At 41.7% G+C, this 23,747-nt stretch overlaps 1 protein-coding gene across 1 annotated transcript in view; it reads left to right on the forward strand.

The window, feature by feature from the left end:
- VPS53 (VPS53 subunit of GARP complex) overlaps positions 1 to 23,747 on the forward strand; it is a 148,432-nt gene that overhangs the window by 69,443 nt on the left and 55,242 nt on the right. The window contains exons 12-13 of the mRNA XM_079798870.1: positions 11,737 to 11,838; positions 16,991 to 17,085. Coding sequence (XP_079654996.1) covers positions 11,737 to 11,838; positions 16,991 to 17,085 — 197 coding nt within the window. The remainder of the gene's footprint in view (positions 1 to 11,736; positions 11,839 to 16,990; positions 17,086 to 23,747) is intronic.

Below are 23,747 nucleotides of genomic sequence, written 5' to 3' on the forward strand. Positions count from 1 at the left end.
CTGTGCTGTCACTATTACTGGAAGAAGTGAGCTGCCCCTGTGTTTTGCTAATTGCCTCAACTCCTGACCCTTGAGGAGGGATTCAAAATAGCTTGTAATCGTCTTGAAATTAAAAGCAAATGTCTCTGTGTGAATTAACTAGTGACTTGATGATTATTAGGGACTTGATGATAATTAGTGACTTGATGATTAGATTCAAGATAAACACTATATTCAGCCTCCATAAAAGCAGAGTAGATCGGGTTAAGTTGTTATAATTGGCACACTGAATTTGGAAAAATTTTTAAATGAAATTAAATTTTTCCCCACTTAATGCAGCTGCATTTCTCCTTTTCTTGGCCATTGCATAAGTTGCCTTTCTAAATAGAATTGTTCTTTGGCTTATAGGGGTCATTTTAATATACATTTATATTTGCCCAGTTTTAAAAATTACATTATAAATATAGAAGCTGTAGGTGTAATTTTTGACCATGCTGTTTGAGCATAAGAATATTTGCAAAAGGTTCACTACTTATAAAAACCCACACAGAGTGACTTAGCCTCCAGCTCAGTCTTCCAACAACCGAACACCTGCATTAGGGAGCATGTGTGAGAGGAGGAGGGGGCAGGGGCTCTGCAGTTCTGCCTAAGAGCAAGGACTTCTGTCTAGAACAAGGAAATAGCGTTCCCTTATCCAGGGAGCTCCCTTCAGTGTTTTAAAACATTTATAAATGCTTCATTTGCTGCTAAAGGAATACATTTCTTCATGTGAATCACATCCTAATGGGGAATTAACTTCTGTTTGTTTCTGAGAAGAAAGTACCTCATGGTCAAGAGAGAACATTTGGAAATTATAGGCAAGAATGAAAAGGCAGACAAAATGTCATTTATTTTCCCATCAAACAGATGAGAATTTGAGTGTGTTCATTCTATACATTTTACAAATTGAAATTCCACTTTTTAAATACATTTTTTTCTCTGCTTATTTTATTTTTAAAATTGAATATAATTCATATAACAAAATTTCATATAAATCTCACCATTAAAAATATACAATTCCCTTTTTTTTTTAGCATATTCACAAGATTGTGCCACGATTCCAACTATCCAATTCCAGGACATTTTCATTGTCCCAAAAGAACACACCCCACCCCAAACAATCACTTCCAATTTCCTCCTTCCCCCAACTCCAGCCAACTACTAATCTATTTTCCGTTTTTATGGGTTTGTCTATTCTAGACATTTCATATAAAGGGAATCATCATTGTGGTCTCTGTGCCTGGCTTCCTCCTCTTAACATAGTATTTTTAAGGTTCATCCATTGTGTAGCACATAGCAGTGCTTCAGTCTTTTTTTATGGCTGAATAACATTCTATTATATGGATATGCATTTTGTTTAGCCATTTGCCAGTTAATGGACATTTGAGTTGTTTCTATTTGTTGGCTATTATAATGCTGTGAACATTTGTGATTTGTGTACTAACTCTTGTGTGAACATATGTTTTCAGTTCTCTTGGAAATATATCTGAGGGTTACATGGTAACTCTGTTTAACTTTTGAGGAACTGCCAAATTGTTTTCCACAGCAGCTGCACCATTTTGCATTCCCACCAATGTAGGAGAGTTTTGATTTTTCCACATCCTCGCCAGAATGTGCTGTTTTCTGTTTTGTTTTGTTTTTTAATTACAGTTATCCTCATGGTGTAAAGTAATATCTCATTGTGGTTTTGATTTGCATTTTCTTAATAACTAATGATGTTGAATATTTTTTTCATGTGCTTATTGGCCATTTGTATATATTTTATAGAGAAATGTCTGTTTAAGTTTTTTGCTCATTTTTAAATTGTCTTTTTATTATTGAGTTTTAGGAGTTTTTGAATATATTCTAGATATATTTATGTATTCATGTATTTTATAATGTATCCAGTATATGATTTGCAAATATTTTCTCCCATTCTGTGGGTCGTTGTTGTTTTTGTTTGTTTGTTTGTTTGTTTGTTTGTTTTGGTAGTGTCGTTTGATGTACAAAAGTTTTCAATTTTGATGAAGTCCAAATTACCTATTTTTCATATATATATATATTGATTTCAGAGAGGGAGACAGGGTTAGAAACATCAATGATGAGAGAGAAACATTGATTGACTGCCTCCTGCACCACCCCCACTGGGATCGAGCCCGCAACCCAGGCATGTGCCCTTGACCGGAATCGGAATCGAACCCGGGACCCTTCATTCTGTAGGCCAATGCTCTATCCACTGAGCCAAACCAGCTAGGGCCTTATTTTTCTTTTTTGTTATTTGAGTTTTGGTGTCATATCCAAAGTTATAAACATTTTTAAATTAAAATATAAAGTGATCACAATAAGTCTAGTAGCCACCTGACACCATACAAGGTTATTATATTACTAGTGGCCTGGTGCATGAAATTTGTGCATGGGGAGGCGGGGTGTCCCTCATCCCAGCCTGCACCCTCTCCCAATCTGGGACTGCTGGCTCCTAACCGCTTGCCTGTCTGCCTGCTTGATCACTCCTAACTGCCTCTGCCTACCTGCCTAATTGCCCCTAACCCTTCTGCCTGCCTGATTGCCCCTAACTGCCCCCCCCCATCGGCTTTCTTGCCCCTGACTGCCTTCCCCGCCGGCCTGATCACCCCCAACTGCCCCCATAGCCAGCCTGCTTGCCCCCAACTGCCCCATCCTGGCCAGCCTGCTTGCCCCCTACTGCACCCCCCCTCCCGCCGGCCTGCTCGGCTCCAACTGACCCCTCCTGCTGGCCTGCTCGCCCCCAACTGCCCCCCTTGCGGCCTGATTGCCCCCAATTGCCCCCCTGCAGCCTGATCACCCCCAACTGCCCCTCTTGCTGGCCTGATCACCCCCAACTGCCCTCCCCTCCTGGCCTGATCGCCCCTAACCGCCTCTGCCTCAGCCCCGCCACCATGGCTTTGTCCGGAAGGTCTCCCTGTCTAATTAGCATATTACCCTTTTATTAGTATAGATCAGTGATGGCAAACCTATGACACGCGTGTCAGCACTGACACGCGTAGCCATTTCTGATGACACTCGGCCACTGAGGCGGCCGCATGCCGAGGATGAAACATTTGCTGCTCCTGAGGATGAAACATTTGCAAAATAATGTTTTTTCCTCAAAGTGACACACTACCTGACTTATGCTCAGTTTTTTGGTGAAGTTTGACACACCAAGCTCAAAAGGTTGCCCATCACTGGTATAGATTAACTATATTCCCTATACTATACATTACATCCACATAACTTGTTGACTTTATAACTGGAAGTTTGTACCTCTTATTCTCCTTCCCCTTTTTCACCCTCCTCCTCGCTTCCTTTTGCTCTGACAACCATCAGCTTGTTCTTTATGTCTATGTGTCTGTTCCTGCTTTGATTTATTTGTTTTGTTACTTAGATTCCACATGTAAGGAAAATCATACAGTATTTGTCCTTCTCTGTCTGACCTATTTCATATAGCATAATACCCTCTAAGTCTATCCATGTTGCTACAAGTGGCAAGATTTTATTCTCTTTTTATGGCTGGGTAATATTTCATTGTATATATGTTCTACATCTTCTTTATCCATTTATCTATCAGTGAGTACTTAAGTTGCTTCCATATCTTTACTATCTATATAATAAAAGCCTAAGCAACCATTGACTGGTCGCTATGATGTGCACTGACCACCAGGAGGCAGATGCTCAATGCAGGAGCTACCCCCTGGTGGTCAGTGCACTCCCACAGGGGGAGCGCTGCTCAGCCAGAAACCGGGCTCATGGCTGGTGAGTGCAGCAGAGGTGGCGGGAGCCTCTCCCAACTCCACGGCAGCACTAAGGAGCAGCGAGCCGAGCAGTAAGGAATGAGGGGTCCTAGACTGCAAGAGGGCGCAGGTCGGGCTGAGGGGCCCCCCACCCCAGTGCATTAATTTAGTGCACTGGGCCTCTAATTGTATATAATCCTGCAGTGAACATAAGGATGCATATATCTTTTGGAAATAGTGTTTTATTTTCTTTGGATAGATACCCATAAGTGGAATTGCTGGGTCATATGGTAGTTCTATTTTTTATTTTTTTGAGGAAACTCCTTACTGATTTCCATAGTGGCTAAAAGCTAATATCAGAGAGTTTACTGCCTGTGTTTTCTTCTAGGAATCCAAGGTCATAAACATTTACTTATGCTTCATTCTAAGAGTTTTTTAGTTTTAGCTCCTTTCATTTAGATGCCGATCCATTTTAAGGTAATTTTTATATGTGATATGTAAATATAATTTTATATTCTACTTTTCCTCATGTCGTATCTTAAGTGTTTTCTCAATCACTATGCAATACTTAGCTGTATAGATGGTCCATAATTTCCCTAATTATCCCTTAGGTGCTTTTCACTTTTATAAATAAGGCCACAGTGAACAAGTCTGTTAACATTTCAGATTATTCTCTTACGGTACAAGTGAATTATAGGATCAAAAGCTAGGAGCATTTTCAAGTTTAAGCTAGCCTGTGTTTTAAACTGCTTTCTGTTTTCTTGTCTCTTTTGAGTGCACCTGCTTAGTCTCTCCCATTGCTGAGTCTTGATATTAGTGATGGTTTATTAAGATTCAGAAGAAGTAGAACAGGCTAGCAGAGGTTAATGGGGGGGAAAGGAGGACCTATGTAATACTTTAAACAATAAAGATTAAAAAAAAAAAAGATTCAGAAGTAGTCACTCTTTTAGTGCATTGCATGGTGCTCATGTACTGATGCCTAATTTAAAGGGCTAATAACTCTGCCAGAAAAGACAAAGCGATCTGAAAAATGGGTGTGTTTTTTAGTTAGAATATAATACATGCTTCCACTCCTAAGTGTACACCCAAGAGATTTTAAAATTTTCATGTTGATACGAATACCTGTACGTGAATGTTTACAGCAGTACTATTCATAGTAACCAAAAGGTAGAAACAACACAGATGTCTTTTAATGGACAAATGGATAAACAAAATGTGGTATATCCATGCAATGGAATATTATTCAGCCTGACACATAGTTCAACATGGATGAACCTTGAAAACACTATATTAAGTGAAAGAAGCCAGACATAAAAGGCCACATATGTGATTTCATTTATATGAAATGTCCAGAATAGACAAATCCATAAAGATAGATAAGTAGTTGCCAGGGATTCGGGGAAGGAGAAGATCAGGAAGTGACAGCTAATAGATATGGGGTTTCTTCTGGGGTGAAAAATGTTCTGGAATTAGATAGTGGTGATGGTGGTACAACCTTGTGAATATATTAAAAACCACTAAATTGTAAGTCATCTTAAAATGGTGAATTGTATGTTAATTATATCTCAATTTTAAAATATTAAGGGTTTTAGAAAATACTCTCTGATTTAGTTATAAATCATCTTCACACTCCAGTTAATTTATCTATAAGAGAGAGAGAGAGAGAAGAGAGAAATACATGCTGTTAAAGCTCAAACAGAATAAAATATGTTAAAAGAACTATCTCTTCTCAATTACTCTAAATCCCTCTCTTGAGAAATGTCCACTGTTTAATAGTTTGGGGTATATTTTTGAGACTTTCTTACAAGCACACACACACACACACACACAAGGTTTTTTTTGCTTTGTTTACAGAAAGTAGAAAATGTTCCCAAGGTGTCTGAAGAACATTTTATTAAGCGTTTCTCATCTGATCAGAATTTATTCAAAATGTTTTTCAAGGTCCCTCTTTGTGGAGGGCCTTGGAAAAAGATGAAAAATTGAATATTACAGATGCTTATGGAGAAAGAAACCTATACATAACTATCCCAATGTGAGATATGAACACGGTGAAACCAAGAGGGGAGTCCTAGCAATATTAAACCAGGTGTGCATAGTGCTGTGTTCACAGCCCTATAGCTGAAGCCTCCAGACCATCTCTTTAAGGACAAATTAGGACTTGGGTTGGAATAAAATATTTATGAAATAAGAAATGCAGAAATTATGGAACTTTCATTCCTTTTATTTTTTAATTTATTGATTTTAGAGAGAAAGGGAAAAAGAGAGAGAGAAACAGAAGCATCGATTTTGTTGTTGCACTTATTTCTGCATTCATTGGTTGCTTCTTGTGTGTGCCCTGACTGGGGATCGAACCCACAACCATGGCATATAGGGGTGATGCTCTAACCAACTGAGCTACCTGCCCAGGGCCTGGAACTCTCATAACTGAATGCTTTCTCCTCCAGGGAAAGGAAGCAGATTAGTCTTAAGTTTCAGAGTTCCTTCTTTGATAATTGGAAGTGTCCAGCCAGGGCCTCAGAAAGGGATTTGTACAGACAGACACGGATACGGATAGATGACTAACTAAAGCCAGGTTCTGCCTTCCCAGCAGTAAATGAGACAATTTGACTGTCCTGTGGCCCTTGTGGTTTTGGAGGTGTTGGGAATCCCATGTGGTTTAATTAGTAGGAATTCACTTACTATGTGAAGAATTTTTTCTTTCCTGTGTGGACTTAACATCAGCTCTCATAGCATAAAATAATGAATTCAGAAGGGGGAAAAAAAACACACAAAAGAAGAAAAAAAATGAATTCTCTTAAAATTGGAAAGTTATTCATTTCTTGACAAATTTTTGGTTTCATTTAGCAGCCCCAGAGCTCATGGAATATGTCATTTGAGTTATTTAAAATCTAAACCCAAACTTGTAATTCTCTATGGTTTACAGCAGCTGCAAAGCGAGAATGAGAAGTGTGGTCTGGTTGGCTCTGACAACAGGGCTCATGCACAGAAGGCTGAGTTGTGCGCTGATTGCTCTCTGCAAAGGCTTTTCCTTCATCACAGCAAATTAATCTGAGCACTAGTGTGGCGTTCTAAATAGCAGGAGTCTGTATCCGCCCTCAGGGCTTTGTACTGTCACATTTACCAGTAGGGTAGCGGTTCCTGTGGTACTCCAGGGCTTTGATGGAGACTAGGGAAGAAGGAGAGAAACTCAGTGGTCCTGTGCCTTGTAATTTGATGGGCCCGTCGCTTTCATTTCCTGGAGAGATCTCAAAGAGACAAAACAGTCGGGACAGGATCTTACTTGTGATTAAAAGGAGTCATTTTTACAAGACTTCTTGGCCCTGTGCTCCCATTTCTTCCTCTTCTGAGAGTTGCTTCATCCAGAGAAACACAACCACAGTTCTGCCTTATTTAGTTGCCCGCCCCTATGAAATGCTAGTGAACACTTACTGAGGTTTCCCTTTGCACCAGGCGATGTGTTAAGCAACTTTATATGCATAGTTCATGCTTTACATGCAGTATCTCGTTTAGGCCTCATGACAGCTCTGTGCAGCGGGTATTTCTATCCCTTCACATTTCTTATAGAAGAACTGAGGCTTGGAGAAGTTTAGCAACGTACCCAAGTGATAGAGGCTGGACTCAAACCCAGGGTTTGTTACTCAGTTAATGGTAACACCAGCCACATGGTTGCTCAGGCCAAGAAGTGAATGATCCTTGATTCCTTTCTTTCCTTCACCCTCACATCCACTCTCTCAACAAGTCCTCTGGACCTTATCTCCTACATATGTCCCAAATCTGGCCACCTTTTTTTTTTTTTCTCCACAATGCCAGCTTCGTCTACTCCCACATGGGCCCTTGCCTAGAACACTGCAGCAGACTCTTAAGCTGGTCTTCTTGCTTCCATTCCAGTTCATAATGTTGGAATGACATTTTAAAAATCTAAATTAGAGCCTATCATTTCCTTGTTTAAAACTCGCACTCACTGCCCAATTGTGATAAGAAAAATCTAACCTTTACCATGGCCCAGGAAAGGCTATGTGCTTGAGCTCCTGCTGCGTCTTATCTCATGCCCTGTCCCTCAGACTCAACAAGCTCGTTTCAATCTTTGCACCAGGTCCCCCGGCTGAAAATGCTCTTCCCCAGGTCTTTGCCTGATTGGCTCCTTCTTATTCAGGTGTCTGCTCAACTATCACCTCCTCCAAGAGACCTTTTCTGATCACCCCAGTCCACCCCAGTTCCTAAGTTTTATTTTCATCACTGCCTCCCTTCCTTTTCCATCTTATTCAGGGTTGTATTTCTAGTGCCTAGAAGAGTACCTGGAACAGAGTAGATGCTTAGTCCATAACTGCTGAATGAATGGCAAGCAGATGCTATTCTATGCCTGGAAAGCTCTGGCCACACCTACCTCACTTCTATCCTCTTCACATATTTAACTCTGGAGCATCCTTCAGTTCTGGCTCAAACATCATTTCCTTGGGGAAGTTTTCTGTGACCCTATGTTGCATCCTTTTATAAAAACCTGTACTTTTCCTGAATGGCCCTCATCACACGTTTTTGTGATTATTTTATTAAAGTCCATCTTCCTCGCCTGACCATAATCTTCATGAGGGCAGCGGGTGCCCAGCATATGGCACATCCATTTGTTAGTGGGTGAATGAAAGAATGAATTGCTTTTTTACATCATCGTGGTCCACACTTGAAACATTTGTGCCCCAAATGAATGAGCAAAAAGTTCCTTAGTGCCTATGACTCCCTCAGGAATCCCATCGGGATGTTAACAGAGACAGACGGTGGGGATAGGAAAGAAATCTTGGGACTCTTCTGACCCATAACACTGAGCAAGTGGCCCGTGCTCTACTGCCCCAGATGCCTTTTCAGTGCTGCCTTTTATGTTTCACTTCTTACATCTATCCACAGACACTCTCCCCTGAGAGTGGAGCCCTGGAACGCCCTCGGTTCACTTCACCGATGTCCACTTTTTGTCATGAATTCCAGTAACACATTGTTTTTAAAATGAGGCCCACCTGTGTATAATTTTGATCTGTTATTGTCAACCCTGGTAGACCTAACAATAGGTGAGTAATGTTTAGTTCAAAAATTCAAATCCTTGTTCTATCACTGAATGATTTTGAACGAAGTTTTTCACTTCAATTACTGACTTGCTCTCCACACGTCCAAAGGACCAAAAGACTCAGAGCATAAAGATTCAGCTCAGCAGTGTGATCCCAAAACCCACTGTTGAGCCTGTGGGATCAGGAATCCAACGCTAGTTATTCAATTATCTTGTTGAAGCTTAGGCTTCATGGATTTCCTTTCTCACCATTCCTCTTTCCCTACACTACTAACAACCCTTACAGAGATAATTAAAGCTTAGAAATATTGTTTTCAAAGAAACATTTCTTCCTAAAAATAGCCTAATTCTAAAAAGAAACTTAAATAGCTTTAACTTTATAGGATATATATATATTTTTTCTGTATCAGGCAAGGAAACCAGAGTTCTGATTGTATACATTTGAAATATTTGCTTGGTTGTTAGACCATATTGTTTCTCAGCAGGATACCACAAAAGTCATTATCCTACTAATGATTACCTTGAGCTAATGCATTAATCACAAGGCTTTCTTCATATGCTGAAGCTCTGTCTAACTGTGCGATAGCATCCAAGTGTTTTGGCCAAGAATTCTGTAGTTTATGTGAGTGTAAGCAGAATTGTCTTGAAGTATAAACCAGACACAGACACAGGTGTGGTTTCTTCTTCTTTTTCTTCTTCTCTTTTTTGGTAATATCTTTAGCTGATATCCTGGCACTTGACAGAGTGATTCACACTGGAGTCCATCTGCTGTCCCTCTTGGCTTAGGGAATTGTTCATTTCTCCATTAATATATGCTAAAATGTCACATTAGAAACTCCTTCTCCACCTAGCTTTTTTTTTTTTTTTTAACCCTCACCCGAGGATATGTTTATTGATTTTAGAGAGAGAGGAAGGGAGAAAGAGAGGAACATCAATCAGTTGCCTCTTACCGACCAGGGATGGAACCTGCAAACTAGGTATGTGCCGAGCCTAAACCTTTTTGGTGTACGGGACAGTGCTCCAACCAGCTGACCCACACGGCGGGGGCTGTACCTGGCTTCTTGTCTCCAGAGAGCCATTCCTTGCCCCTTCTCCTCATCCCCAGCACCAGCCAATTTCCTTTATCCTGCTTGTCTACTTAGTTTCCTTTCTGTTAGAATTCCCAGCTCCCTGGCATAAACATCTCAAGGTCAAATTTGTAAAAAATTCCAAAGAGCTGCCTTGATTCTGTCGTTGCACTGGAATTATCATCATTAAGGTCTCTTATATGTATTATGTGCTTCTCCTAGGACTTTGCACACTTTATCACATTTGATTGTTCGAGTGTCCTATGAGTGTATCCTCATTCAGCAGATGAGGCTGTTGTGGCTCACAGGAGCTGGATGATTTGGCCCAGAGTTGGAGCTAAAACCTACATTACCCGCCTCCAGCTTTCCCACCAGTCTCTGGTCCCACTCAACAATATATTTTTGAAAGAGTGGTCATATTCAGAAGCTGGGAAGTAATTTTTCTGAAGGATATTTTGTTGTGGTTGTTGTAAAGGGACTTATTTGGGAAGGGACTTTTGTCTGTAATCTAAAACATACAAGATTAGCTTTATAGTTTATTGCTGTTTTTTAAATATAATTTTATTGATTTCAGAAGGGAAGGTAGAGGGAGAGAGAGATAGAAACATCAATGATAAGAGAGAATAATTGATGAGCTGCCTCCTGCATGCCCTACACTGGGGATCGAGCCAGCAACCTGGGCATGTGCCCTGACCGGGAATTGAGAGGTGACCTCCTGGTTCATAGGTCGACGCTCAACCACTGGCCATGCCGACTGGGCTGTTTGTTTCTTTTTTAAGGTTCAGGCAATGAATAGGTGGTAGTATCACTGTATCATTTGTTTCTTGAGGGTTCAAGATTCATTACTGAGGGTTTAAAAGAGATGGGGTCTCGCTGTGTTGCCCAGGCTGGAATGCAGTGGCATTCACAGGCACAAGCCCAGTACTGATCAGCACAGGAGTATTGACCTGCTTCGTTTCCAGCCTGGGGAAGTTCACTTCTTAGGCAACCTGGTGGTCCCCTGCTCCCTGGAGGTCACCATATTGTTGGCCAACTTAGCACAGACACCCGATTGGCATAGCGCGCTACAGCCCAGAACTCCTGGGCTCAAGTGATCGTCCTGCCTCAGCTTCCCGAGTAGCTGGGACTACAAGTGTGCACCTCCAGGCCCTGCTATAGTTTGTTCTTGAATTCAAACCCATCTGGCATTTTGATTCATTCATATTCATGGAGCACCTATTACATGCCAGGCACCAGAGTTAGGATGGGGAACAAGACAGACGTGATCCCTGCCATCATGGAATCTAGGGAGGAGACAAATAAATGGGCAATTGCAATATTTTAGTAAATACCTGGGTAGGGGATGTGCCGGTGGGATGGTGGCGGAACATCTAACCCAAACTTGACAATGGGGAAGGCTTCCCAGACGGGACTTTTAATTTGCATACTGAAGGATAAGTAAGAGTTTTAGCCAGATTGGGATTGGGATGGGGTTGGGTGGGCAATAAGGTTTCAAGAAGATGGGAAGCCCTAACCAGTTTGGCTCAGTGGATAGAGCGTCGGCCTGCAGACTGAAGGGTCCCAGGTTCGATTCTGGTCAAGGGCATGTACCTTGGTTGCAGGCACATCCCCAGTAGGGGGTGTGCAGGAGGCAGCTGATCGATGTTTCTCTTTCATCGATGTTTCTAACTCTCTATCCCTCTCCCTTCCTCTCTGTAAAAAATCAATAAAATATATTTTAAAAAAAAAAAGAAGAAGATGGCCTAAAGGTGAGAATGTGGTCATGTTGCCTCAGTTCTTGCTCATTAGGTCAGATGTCATGATTGTAGCTCTTGGGGAGACTTGGAAAAAGCAATGGGGAGAGCTCAGAAGAAACCTATCTCTTATGTCTTAACAGAAAAAACTCGAATCTCCACCCCCATCTACCAATCCCTTCCTGGAAGATGAGTCAACACCAGAGATGGAGGAACTGGCAATGGAGAAAGGAGATTTAGATCAAGTAAGTCTGGTTTGCACTTCCACTTGCATCCTACCTCATGCTTGTTTCTGAAAATGGGTCTGCTCGCTTTAAATATGATCTTTGGCTGTTGACCACATTCAGAGATTACAACTTTGGTGGTCTTTATAGAAAGCCTTTATCTGAAAGTGTATTTAGAAAACTGAGTGAAACAGCAGCCCTTCCTGCCCCGCCTCTCTGCTCCCAAAAGCCTCACCACCGGAATTAGCCACACGCACAAGCTTAATTAGCCCATGAGGTGGGGCCGCAGAATTCTGCCCTGCCTCAGTCATCATCTCCTGAACTTGTCAGCTTAGCTTTCGGTTGTACTCTCATCTGGTCCGGTGATGACATGAAAGGCCGAAAGATCCTCAGCAAAGTTAGCACCATCAGCTGGGGGTGGCCTCCGCTCAGTGAAAGCCGATCGCTTTAGGCCTGGAAGCCATTGGGGAGGCCTGGCAACATCAAGGTGACCCAGTGGCGTATTTGGAGTTACTTTTCCCAGAACACTAGCACTTTCATTTCCTTCGGATTTTTCTGTCCAACTCTAAATTTCCTCTCTCTTCATCCTACAAGAACTGTGTTTTTGTTTCACTGCCATTTTATGACAAGAAGGGTTTAGAGCAATAAATCAGAACCTTTTCTGTCTGGATTAGTGATCCTTCCTTTTAATTTTCTACATTTGGCTTCTAAAGAATTATTTTATAGTGTTGGTTTGGTCTAGACTTCACCAAAGGAAGGCTGGCTAGGAAGACTAGCTCTGGGAAACCTAGCCACACTCTTTGCAGCTCACCCTGTATTTCTAGCATGGCGAGGGTGGTGTACAATCCTGGCAGGAGCCAGGAGAGCAGAATTTCCAAGGGCAGTTCTGAAGTGATGCAATAAAATGTGTCTGGTCCATTGATTAAATAATTATAATAACATGGATACCTCACATTTTTATGGTGCTTTGTAGTTTAAAAGTCTTTCACATGCTTTATTTCATTTCATCTTCACAGTGCCCGTCTCTCATTTTATATGATTTTATATGAGCTGCAATGCCTGCAGCTCAGAAAGGTTAAGTGACTTGCCCGGGTTGCCTAGTCTGGAAGTGGAGGAGCTAGGACTGGAAGCCAGGCCTAGAAGTCAGAGACTAGGATTCCTTTCTTGGCACTTTTATTACCCTGTGATGTCTCAATGAAAAGCAGAGGACGTAGGGATTACTCCCATGAGTAAAAGTGAATGAATAAAACTGAAGGGTACCTTCAGGCTGTATCCCAGAGATCTATAGGATTAAATGAAATTGATTTAAAGCCATCCTATCAGCCAGCGTGGGGGAAAAACAAGATTTCTTGTAACATTTTGGGAGGAAGGACCGGATGGGAAGGAGGAAGCTGTATGTAGAGCTCATTCTTCTGGTGTATATCCTCCACCCACCCTGGGTGCCATGTCTCCCAAGCGCTGGTGGCTGCCATTGTCATGTCCAGAACTGTGTAGTTGAATACTCAGATGCTGTAGTGCTGCCATGAAAAGTTATCCCTTTAGCTAGTCATTTCTGGATGTGATTAAACTGGATTAGGATACAATTCCCCATTTCCTACAAAATCAGTTTTGCCAGGTAAAACACGATTTTTATTATTTCTTGTGAAACTTTTTGCTCGTTCTGGAAGCTCAAGGTTATTGTAATAATGACCAAGACCTGCTCATTCTAAGGACGGAGAACACAGACTCATGTGGGTAAAGCAGAGTCCTGTGGTAGGGAAAGTGCCAGTCTGGTCTGTCATTATCTGACCATATGACCTTCAGTAGATTTTTAAAATAGATATATTTTTATTAATTTTAGAGAGGGAGAGGGAGAGGGAGCGAGAGATATAGGTACATCAATGATGAGAGAGAATCATTGATTGGCTGGCTGCCTCCTACACGCCCCACACTGGGGATGGAGCCTGCAACCGGGCATGTGCCCTGACGGGGAATCGAACTATGACCTCCTGGTTCATAGGTTAATGCTTAACCACTGAGCTATGTCGGCCAGGCTAGATTTTTACTTTCTCCAGACTTCCCTGGTTTCTTGATCTTTAGAAAGAGCTAATTGCTTTCAAACTGATTCCTGAGTGCCCCCATCAGGTATCACTGTGGAGAGTTGAGAGGAGTCCTATTATGAGCCACTTTTATCGTGGACTTCCAGGTGAAATTTCTTTTCATCCAGGCGTTTAATGTGTTTAAAAATAAAGTACTAAAAAAATCCCCAGACTAGATTATCCACTTTCAATTTCACAGCCTATTGCTTCTTAGTAATAAAACTTACACACCAGTGACAAATGCCTCCTCACATACCTTCCCCGACCTTGCAGGCCTCGCCAGCACTTGTCTTGCTTGTGATTGATTAAGTGGGAGCTCCAGGATCTTCCTCTTCCCAGCCATTACTGTGGCTTCCAGTTGGGTGCACAGGAGCCCTGTGGAGCACTGTGGAGGAAGTCCACAGTTCGCTGTGGCGAGCTTAGCCAGAGGTAGTGGGGGAAGGCCCCCAGCGGTTACCCTGGGTCACCCAACCCACCGCGGCCCTGCAGTCAGCGGACAGTGTGCCCCCATTGTAAGGCTCATTCCTGCTCACTGCCACTGTTCAGGTTATGGGGAAGGGAGATGAACTTGAAAAGAGGCATTTAGTTCGAACAATCAGTTGCCAGCATATTCCCAATGATAAAAATAAAATGGCATATGAAAAGAGAATGAGGGTACTCCAAGTCTAAAAGAAAGAGGCAGAAGAAATAAGGAATTTCTGGTTAAAAATGTCCCCTTCTGGTGATCTGAGCAGTAAGACTTAATCTGTTTACATTGGATAGTAATAAAAGGAAATGGGGCCAGCTGCAGACCTCCTTACTGTGACAACAGTAACCTTTTATTATTCCATCAAACTCCAGGAGGAAATAGCTTCAACATCTGCAGCTTTTGGACAGAATTCACACACTCAGAAAGCCAGCCCGAATGCTACTGCTAAATGACTTAGTAGATGCTTTGAGCTGAGAACCAACCCTTTGGGGAGCTGGACGGTGCAAAAGGAGACACCAGCTTAAGCTGAAATTCCAGCACCTATTATCTCAATATGAGCACAGTCAAGGGCAGGAGGCAGCCCATGGAAAGAAAGGAAAGTTCAGGCAGTCTCTCCTGTTGTTCTCTTCCTTCCATCTCACACTGAAAGCGCTGCAAGAGGACCGAGAGCTGTGGTGGCAGGTCTCTGTTCTCACTGCCAGGAGCGGCATTAGTGGGCAGAGGCTGGGCTGAGCAGAGTCGCCTGCGGGTGGGGTGGGGACGCCTGCTCTGTCTGATTATGCCGCTCTCCGAGTGCCAAATTCAGAGTGTGCTGTGGGGCTCGTCAAGCACAGGGCCCGAGGAAGACTGGTCAGGATGAGTGTGCTGGAACGTCATGTAGCCATTTTCTTTCATCATTTAGAATCTGTATTTTTTACTGAATGGGTTCTTCAGACTTAGAGATTTTTATCATGTCATCTTCATGCATGCATAAAAAGGAACACAAGCAAAATAAAATAGGGTAAGGTATTCCTAAAACTTCTTCACATTCAGAGTCCATCTCTCTCTCTCTCCTGAACCACTTCTTAAAAAACGTTATTTGGGGATAATTACATATACATTCACAAGAAGTTGCAGAGAACAGAGGTCCTGTGTACCCATCTCCCAGCTTTCCCCATTGGTGACAACTAACACAGTGCATTCTCAAAACCGGGGACTTGATCTTACCCCTTGTTTGCTCAGGCATGGATTTCTGTATTTTCCCACACATTGGTGTCCTCTGGGCCATCCAGAATGTGGGTGGGTGCCATTTCTTAAGACTGCTCCCCAGCTGTCTCTGGGATGTTCTGCCAGGCCATTGGCACCCATCTCCCAGGTCTTCTATTTTATTTCACTTAAAAAAAAAATAATGTCAAATTTAGAGAAAGGTTTTAAGAATATTACAAGGAACTCAAAATCTTTCACCTTGGTTCACTGGTTGTTAACATTTACTTTGATCACATCCTCCCCGCTCCTCCTCTCTCTCTCCCTCCCTCCCCCCATCTCTCTTTCAGAACAACTTGTTAGTTTGCAGATACCATGCCCTTTACCTCTATAGATTTCAGTATGTATTTCTTAAGAAGAAGGACATCCACTTAAATTACCACAGCTCAAAATCAGAAATTTTCTTTTAAAATATATTTTTATTGATTTCAGAGAGGAAAGGGGAGAGAGAGAGAGAAATATCAGTGAGAGCGAATCATTGATTGGCTGCCTCCTGAACTGGGGATTGAGTCTGCAACCCAGGCATGTACCCTGACCAGGAATCGAACTGTGACCTCCTAGTTCATAGGTCCACGCTCAACCACTGAACCACCTGGCCGGCTGGAACTCCTTTTCTTTAGGTACAAATAATAGTAAAAATTTCTACGTTGAGGGTTGTGAGGAGTAGATGAGATATTACTTCGTATCAACGTGCCTGGTTCATAATAACAATCAGTAAAAAGAGGCTATCAAAATTAGATCATGTGAAAGCAATTTTATAACTTTTAAAGCACTATAAATATAAGATGCTGTTATTAGCTAGGATCTAAATTTTTAAAACACCAGTCAGATGATGAATCACTTCCAAATTGAAAATGCATGTATTATCAAAGTAGCAGTAAATTTTCACCATACCAAGCGAGAAAATGTTGCTAACAAAGCCAGCTTATTGTTCACAAGTTGGCATGAATTATAATGCAGGATGTAGACCCAGTTTAGTTACTTTTTTGTTGTTGTTAATCCTCACCGGAGGATATTCTTCCATTGATATTTTTAGAGAGAGTGGAAGGGAGGGGGAGAGACAGAGAGAGAAACTTTGATGTGAGATAGACACATCGGTTGGTTGCCTCCTGCATGCACCTCGACGGGGGCCAGGGATCTAGCCTGCAACCCAGGTACATGTCCTTGACCGGACTTGAACCCGGAACCCTTCAGTCTGCAGGCCAACACTCTATCCACTAAGCCAAACCAGCTAGGGCCAGTTTAGTTACATTGAGTGCTTCTTATCTATAGTTAGGAGTGAACTTGGAAGAAATATTTACTTTGAAACTGCTTGAAATTTTTCAAAGACAGCTCAAGTATAGGGTTTCTTTTTTCTTCTTTTCTTGTCTTTTTTTCTTTACAGCCAAAGAAGCCTAAAGCCCCAGACAATCCATTTCATGGCATTGTTTCCAAGTGTTTTGAGCCTCATCTCTACGTGTATATTGAGTCCCAGGACAAGTGAGTGATGAACATTTTGCTGTTTTCTATTGCATTTCCCCCTCCTCTGTTTGTGGTCGGGCTTCCCAAGGACACAGCTCTTTCCCGAGGTGGAAGGAAGGACTTGGCATGCCTGTGACCCTCCTGGGAAACCTGTTAAGGATATTTTTATATCTCTTGAATGTTATCATTTATTGTGTCTATAAATCTCAGAAGCCTGATTTTGACTCTAATAAGGTCCCAAATGGATCCCAACATCCCCTTCCCCCTGGGCACCAAGCCCTTACATAGCTGTATGTGTCAGCCCACGGGCTTTACAATGTCAGGCGCTGGCAAACAGAGAAAGACAGCCTAATCTCTAATGTACATGTTTTCAAGTATAATTTGTTTAACTTTTCATTTTGAAATCATTTAGACTTACAAAAAAGTTACAAAAATTCTCAGAGACCCTTCCCCCAGAGAATGTTAACATTTTTTCATAACCATAGTTATCAAAATCAGGAGAGTAACATTGTCCCACGAATGCCCTTTTTCTGGTTCAAGATCCAGTTATGCATTTAGTTGTCAGGATCTTAAATTTCCTTCAATCTTGAATAGTTCCTCAGTCTTTTTGTTACCTTCATGACCTTGACACTTTTAGAGAGTATTGAGCAATTGTTTTGTACAATTCCCTTAATTTTGGTTTGTCTGATGTTGCCTCTCAATTAAATCCTGATTAAGCAAGAATTTGGGCAAGAATGCCACAGAGGTCATGTCGTGTCCTCAGTGCATCATATCAGGAGACGCGTCATGTGGATTCGTCCCATTGCTGGAGATGCTGACTTTGACCACTTGCTTTAAGCGGTGTCTGCCAGCATTCACTGCTGTGAAGCTACTGTTTTCCTCTTTCTAATTAATGAGTATTTTGTGGGGGGATACTTTGGGACTATGTAAATATCCTGTTTTTCATCACACTTTGCCTACTCACTTTGACATCCTTTGATGATTCCTGCCCGACATGATTATTACTGTATTGTTTGCCAGATGTTAGCGTCTGTTTCCATCACTTCTTCTATATTTACTAATTGGAGTGCTACTGTAAGGAAGAGCCCCCCTCCTCCCCCATTTGTTTGTCAGTATGGACTGACGGGTTCTTACCTTCTTTTATGGATTGTCATTTATTTAATGTATGTGCATCTTACAAACTTAAGGGCTCCAGAAAATTTATAGAGCAGCCCAGTGTAGCCAAGTTTCCTTACAGTCAGAGAGCATGTGTGATCCCGTGTCCACTGCTCATGCAAAGCTAGAAAACCCCCTCTTGTCCCTGAACCCTCTGCCCACAGCCAGAGTATGCAGACCCTTCCACACTGGAAGGCGGACTTGGAACAGGGTGGGTTTCTGGAACAGCAGAGCTGTGGAGACAGGCTGGCCCAGGCTCCAGGTGGAGGCCTGGTAGCCTGTAGAACACACATAAGAGGACCAGACAGTGGCTCACATGCAGGGAACAAGAGCGGCTGTGAAAAGTTCTTGAGGGGAGTTCTCTGGGAAAGCATTTAGGCACCAACACCCAGTCTTTTTTTTTCTTTTCTTTTCCCCTTTTTAATGATTTTGTCATAGGTTAGTGAATTCTTGTTTCCAAATGTGTTTTAGGGGTAAATCATAAGATTAAGAGAATATAAGTGGATTCACTACATGGAACATTATTATTATTCACCTACCCAGTTTTTTTCTAAGTACCAATCTTTTCCATTTTATTTTATGCAAAACGGTAGCGATATAGAATATAGGAATTATCTTCTGCTGCCATGCACGCGAGTTGTGAACATTCCAAGCTACCGTGTACATTTTGGAGGGGAAGGCTAAACAGCAGCATTAACCATGCTACTGAACACAGGAATTTTTTATTGAAAAAGGTTAAGAATTAGATAGCAATGTCTTCATAATATTTCTCTCATCATTGAAGACTGAAGAAAATAAAAACTCACTGAAGATTTAAAAAGAGGGAAAGGGAGAAACTAGGAAGCTGCTACAACACTGCCATACAGTCGGACCATCATACTGCAATAATCGCATACTTGATGGCTGCATCATTTTTACTGAACCGTGCGAAACTACACTTAGAAACACATCAAAGCAAAATATCATGCCTATCATCAATCAAAATAAAAAAGAAAGAAGGCAAACAAAGAAATAACTCCAGGATGAACACACTATAAATAGATGAGCATTTGGAGAATGAATCACTATCTACATTCTTGGACTGTCCCATTCTGCCCCAATAAAAGTGTCACCTACTTGATTTTTATAGCTAACTTCTATTCTTTTCCTCCCCAGTGACTAAATGCTTCAGATTAAAATCCCAGAAAATGAACTTTGTAAAAGAGTTTCTACATTAACAAAAAACCTGCTTGCTGCTCCCCCCCCACTCACCCCACCCAAATAAGTTGCCTGGACAGTTTTTGCCTTGTAATGCCACAGTTTTATTCCTGCTTTCTACCCACTGGGTTTCTGCCTGCAGGCACACAGAGGGTCATCGTTACTATTGCCTCGTAGTCCTTTATTTTTAGTTATTTACTTATTTTAAACTTCTTGTATTTTGTTATTTTCTTCCATCCCTGACATTTTTTTGATGGGAAAACGTTGATAAAAAACCAGTGCAGGCCCCTAGTCCAGTCTATCCCAAGTGGATTCTGACTGCCGGGTCCCAGAAATGAGTCTGGGGCCTCCACCTTCTGTGCATAGTTGACAGTTTCCACACTTCGAGATTTTCCTTTTTGCCTTCCTATTTTGTCACTGGAGGGACCTATGGTCCTTTCTCTTCTGGTTTGAGGAGGTTTTACTTAATTATATTCCTCTTACAAAGACGAAATTAATACAAATAATCTGGATTTCCCTTTGTAAGAAACATTTAAGACCTGTAAAGAATTTTTGTGCGTTTATTTGAGCAGAACTGTTGTCAACTATAGCAGGGAAGCAAAATCTCAGTGTATTAAGATAATGCTCCTGCCTCTTAGTCCTTTAAAAGCGCTCCATCTTTTGCGTTCAGAAAGTTTTTCTCAAGAAGTTAGTAAGACCCAGAGAGGGCTAGAAAAAGAATCAGCTATTTGCCGACTAGATTACCAGGTTTTAAAGCAACCCACCTGGATGGCTGTTATTGAGCAAAGCCCCTTCTTATCAACCCAAATTTTTATTTTTAAAAAGGCTTAAAAGCTATTGGGTCCAGGGTTTAAAATGCATATGAGATAACCATACACTTTCTTCCCCAACCTACCAGGTCTAAAGAGTCATTTTTCCAAATTATTCTAATTCTGGTATCTACTCTTTTCACATGGCCTTGATTCATATAAAGAATACTCATTGTTCATGGTACTTTGGCAAAGAGCCAGACCTCCCTTCCGTAGGGACTCTCCATTTCTCTCTGAAAAATGAAGTGCTGGCCACTCATCCTGCCATTTGGCCTCACTAGGATGTTTCCACAGCACGAGGGAAGTGGCGGAAGCTGCTTGGAGGAGAACTGCGTAGGTTGTACTGTTGTAGCTCCAGAATAAGCAGCAAAAGCTTGAAGTAGAAAATAGAATTCACGAAGTCCATTTCCTCATCTGTGAAAGGAGAGAATCAGACCAAATAATGCTTAAAGCAGTGGTTATTAACCGTTTTTGAGTCATAGATCCCTTTGAGAACCTGATGAAAGCCAGGGACACTCTTGCCAAAACAAATCTTCATGAACCTACACACAGTTTTTGAGTACAATTTCAAGGGATTCTATAAAGCCTTTCTTCCCTTAAGTCAGAGAATTCTAAGGCTGGGGGAGAAGCTCAGGTGGGGACTGATTTTGTACAAATTACTACTCTCGTAGCTCTGACTCAGAAATTTTCAAGGGAGGAATATCTTAGACCATTCACAAGCTCCGAGATGACAGAGACCCAACACAGTGTAGTGGAAAGAACGTGGATCTGGATGCCAGACAGACCTGGATTTGAGTCAGAACTCTGCCCTTGCTCACCTGGGACCTCGAGCATGGTATTTAACCTGTCCGAGTTTGTTCTGCCCCCTCTGCAGGGGAGTTAGTAATGCTCCCCTCCTAGGATTAGTGGTGAGGGTGAAATGAGGTGACATGTGGGTACTTGGCACAAGTAAATGGTGCTCAAGAACTGTGCCCTGCCCTCCCTGTGATCTTGTTCTGGACTCTTAGGCAACGGTTGGGTGGCCTGATCAGTGTTGCCAGCTTTCTGCTGGGCCTGGCCTGGGGTCCATCCTTTCATCTCCCCAGCCTCCCACCTGCCCAGGGAAAGTTCTGGCAGCACCTGCCCCAGCCAAAAGCCAAGCAGCAGGAGTACTGCAGAGCCAGTACCTGGGAGGAGACAGAAAGTGGAGATGTCCCCGAAGCCACCTCTTTAACAGGTCAGGCTAAGCTGTCATTCTATGCTTTAAGCAGCTTTCTCAATTTTTGTTTACGTTCAAGGAGGAAGGTTGTATGTCTTCTACTCTTGGGAATGTAGTGCTTTTCTGCTGCTTACTCTTGAGGAAGAGATTTCTCTGCATAGGCACTTTGTTCATTCAGTTACATCTCACTCAGAAAAGCTCTTAGTGAACCATCTCTGCCCGTCCTCCTGAGTCCCCTCTCATAACTTCTGTTGAAATGGAGCTCCTGCTTCTTCTGGCTTCCTCAAGCCTAAGTTTCTCTGTCAGTTACTTTCAATCATGTTTGTTATAACCCAGAATTTACTCCAGGATTATGGGTTGCATGTACTTGTCTCTTTGGTCTCCTTCAGTCCAGAAAAATAACTCATCCTTTATCTTTCATGACCTTGAAATTTTTGAAGCGTACAGGCCAGTACTTTGTGGAATGTCCTTCAGTCTGGTGTTTTCTCATGATGGATGATTTATGCAGAAGTGGGGCTGTGTTCTTAGTAATCCATGTCAGGAGGCATCAGTGTCAGTTTGTCCTTCAATTTGTGTTCATTTTTATTACTCAGTTTAGATGGTGTTTGCCACTTTTCTATATTTATTAATAAGTAATTAGTGCCAGGAGAAATTTTGAAACCATAGGTATAGCCTTTTTCTCATCTTTCACTGACTTATTTTAAACACTCATTGATACTTGCCTGAATCATTTATTATTAACATTGTTGTCAAATGATGATTTTTCTAATTGTCATTTCTTTTACATTTGTTAGTTGGCATTATATATATTTTTTTAATTTTATTTTTTTATTTATTTCAGAGAGGAAGGGAAAGGGGGAGAGAGAGATAGAAACATCAAAGACGAGAGGGAATCATTGATTGGCTGCACACTGGGGATTGAGCCTGCAACCCAGGCATGTGCCCTGACCTGGAATCGAATTGTGACCTCCTGGTTCATAGGTCGATGCTCAACCACTAAGCCACACCGGCCGGGTGACATTATATTTTAAGCAAAAGCTTTATCTTCTCCCCCATCTACTTATATTGTATGGATTCATAAATTTCTATTTTATTCAATGGGTTCTAGTCATTACTATCTTTTTATTTTTAAATTTATGTTGGAATAAATTTAGACTTACAGAAAATTTTCAGAAATAGTATGGATTTCTCATATTCCCTTCTCTCATGTTCCTCTAATGTTAACTTCCTACATAACCATAGTACAGTTATCAAAGCCAACAAGTTAACATTGGTACAGTATTAAACATCAGACCTAACTTGGATTTCACCAATTTTTTTCACTAATGTTCTTTTTTCCTTCCAGGACCCATCATTATTTATTTTAATGCTCAAATAGGCCCTGATTTAGCTATTGGGACCCCCTTCAAATTCATTTTTCACCTTATTTGCACCTCTCTTTTTTTTTTTTTTTAGCACTTTTCTGGTACAACAGAAGATACTAGGCTTTCCTACCTCAGCCCTAGAGTCATTCATTTTTTAGGATCCCTTGTTCCTTTGGTAGGAATGATATTTGGAAACCAAGTTCTTGGCATCAGATATGGTCATTAGGCTTGGGTGTCATGCTTGTAGGTCCATATACTAAGAACTATATGTATTCCGAAACCGGTTTGGCTCAGTGGATAGAGCGTCGGTCTGCGGACTGAGGGGTCCCAGGTTCGATTCCGGTCAAGGGCATGTACATTGGTTGCGGGCACATCCCCAGTAGGGGGTGTGCAGGAGGCGGCTGGTCGATGTTTCTCTCTCATCGATGTTTCTAGCTCTCTATCCCTATCCCTTCCTCTCTGTAAAAAAAAAAAAAAATGAATAAAATATATTTTTTTTAAAAAGAACTATATGTATGTGTATAGACACATTTCTCTATATTTATTTTTTTTAATCCTCACCCAAGAATATGTTTATTGATTTTAGAGAGAGGAAGGGAGAGAGAGAAACATCAATTGTTTGCCTCTCGTATGCACCCCAACCAGGGACCGAACCCACAACCCAGGTATGTGCCCTGACTGGAATTCGAACCCACAACCTTTCAGTGTACAGGACGACGCTCCAAACAACTAAGCCACACCGGCCAGGGCCTCTATATCTATTTTTATACTATATTTCTATGTTATAACCTGTGTGTTTATGCTGATACCTCCAATTCTAATCTAACCATAGGGATTATTTTAGCTTCCTCCTTTACCTGTCTGTAACTGCCTTCTATGGCAATAAGAAACCTGGCTCCCAATGTCCTCCCCATATTTAGTTACATGCTCCATTTACCTATATGTAATCCATCTCCC

Source organism: Cnephaeus nilssonii (assembly GCF_951640355.1).
Source record: "Cnephaeus nilssonii genome assembly, chromosome: 19".
Classification (NCBI taxonomy): Eukaryota; Metazoa; Chordata; class Mammalia; order Chiroptera; family Vespertilionidae; genus Cnephaeus; species Cnephaeus nilssonii.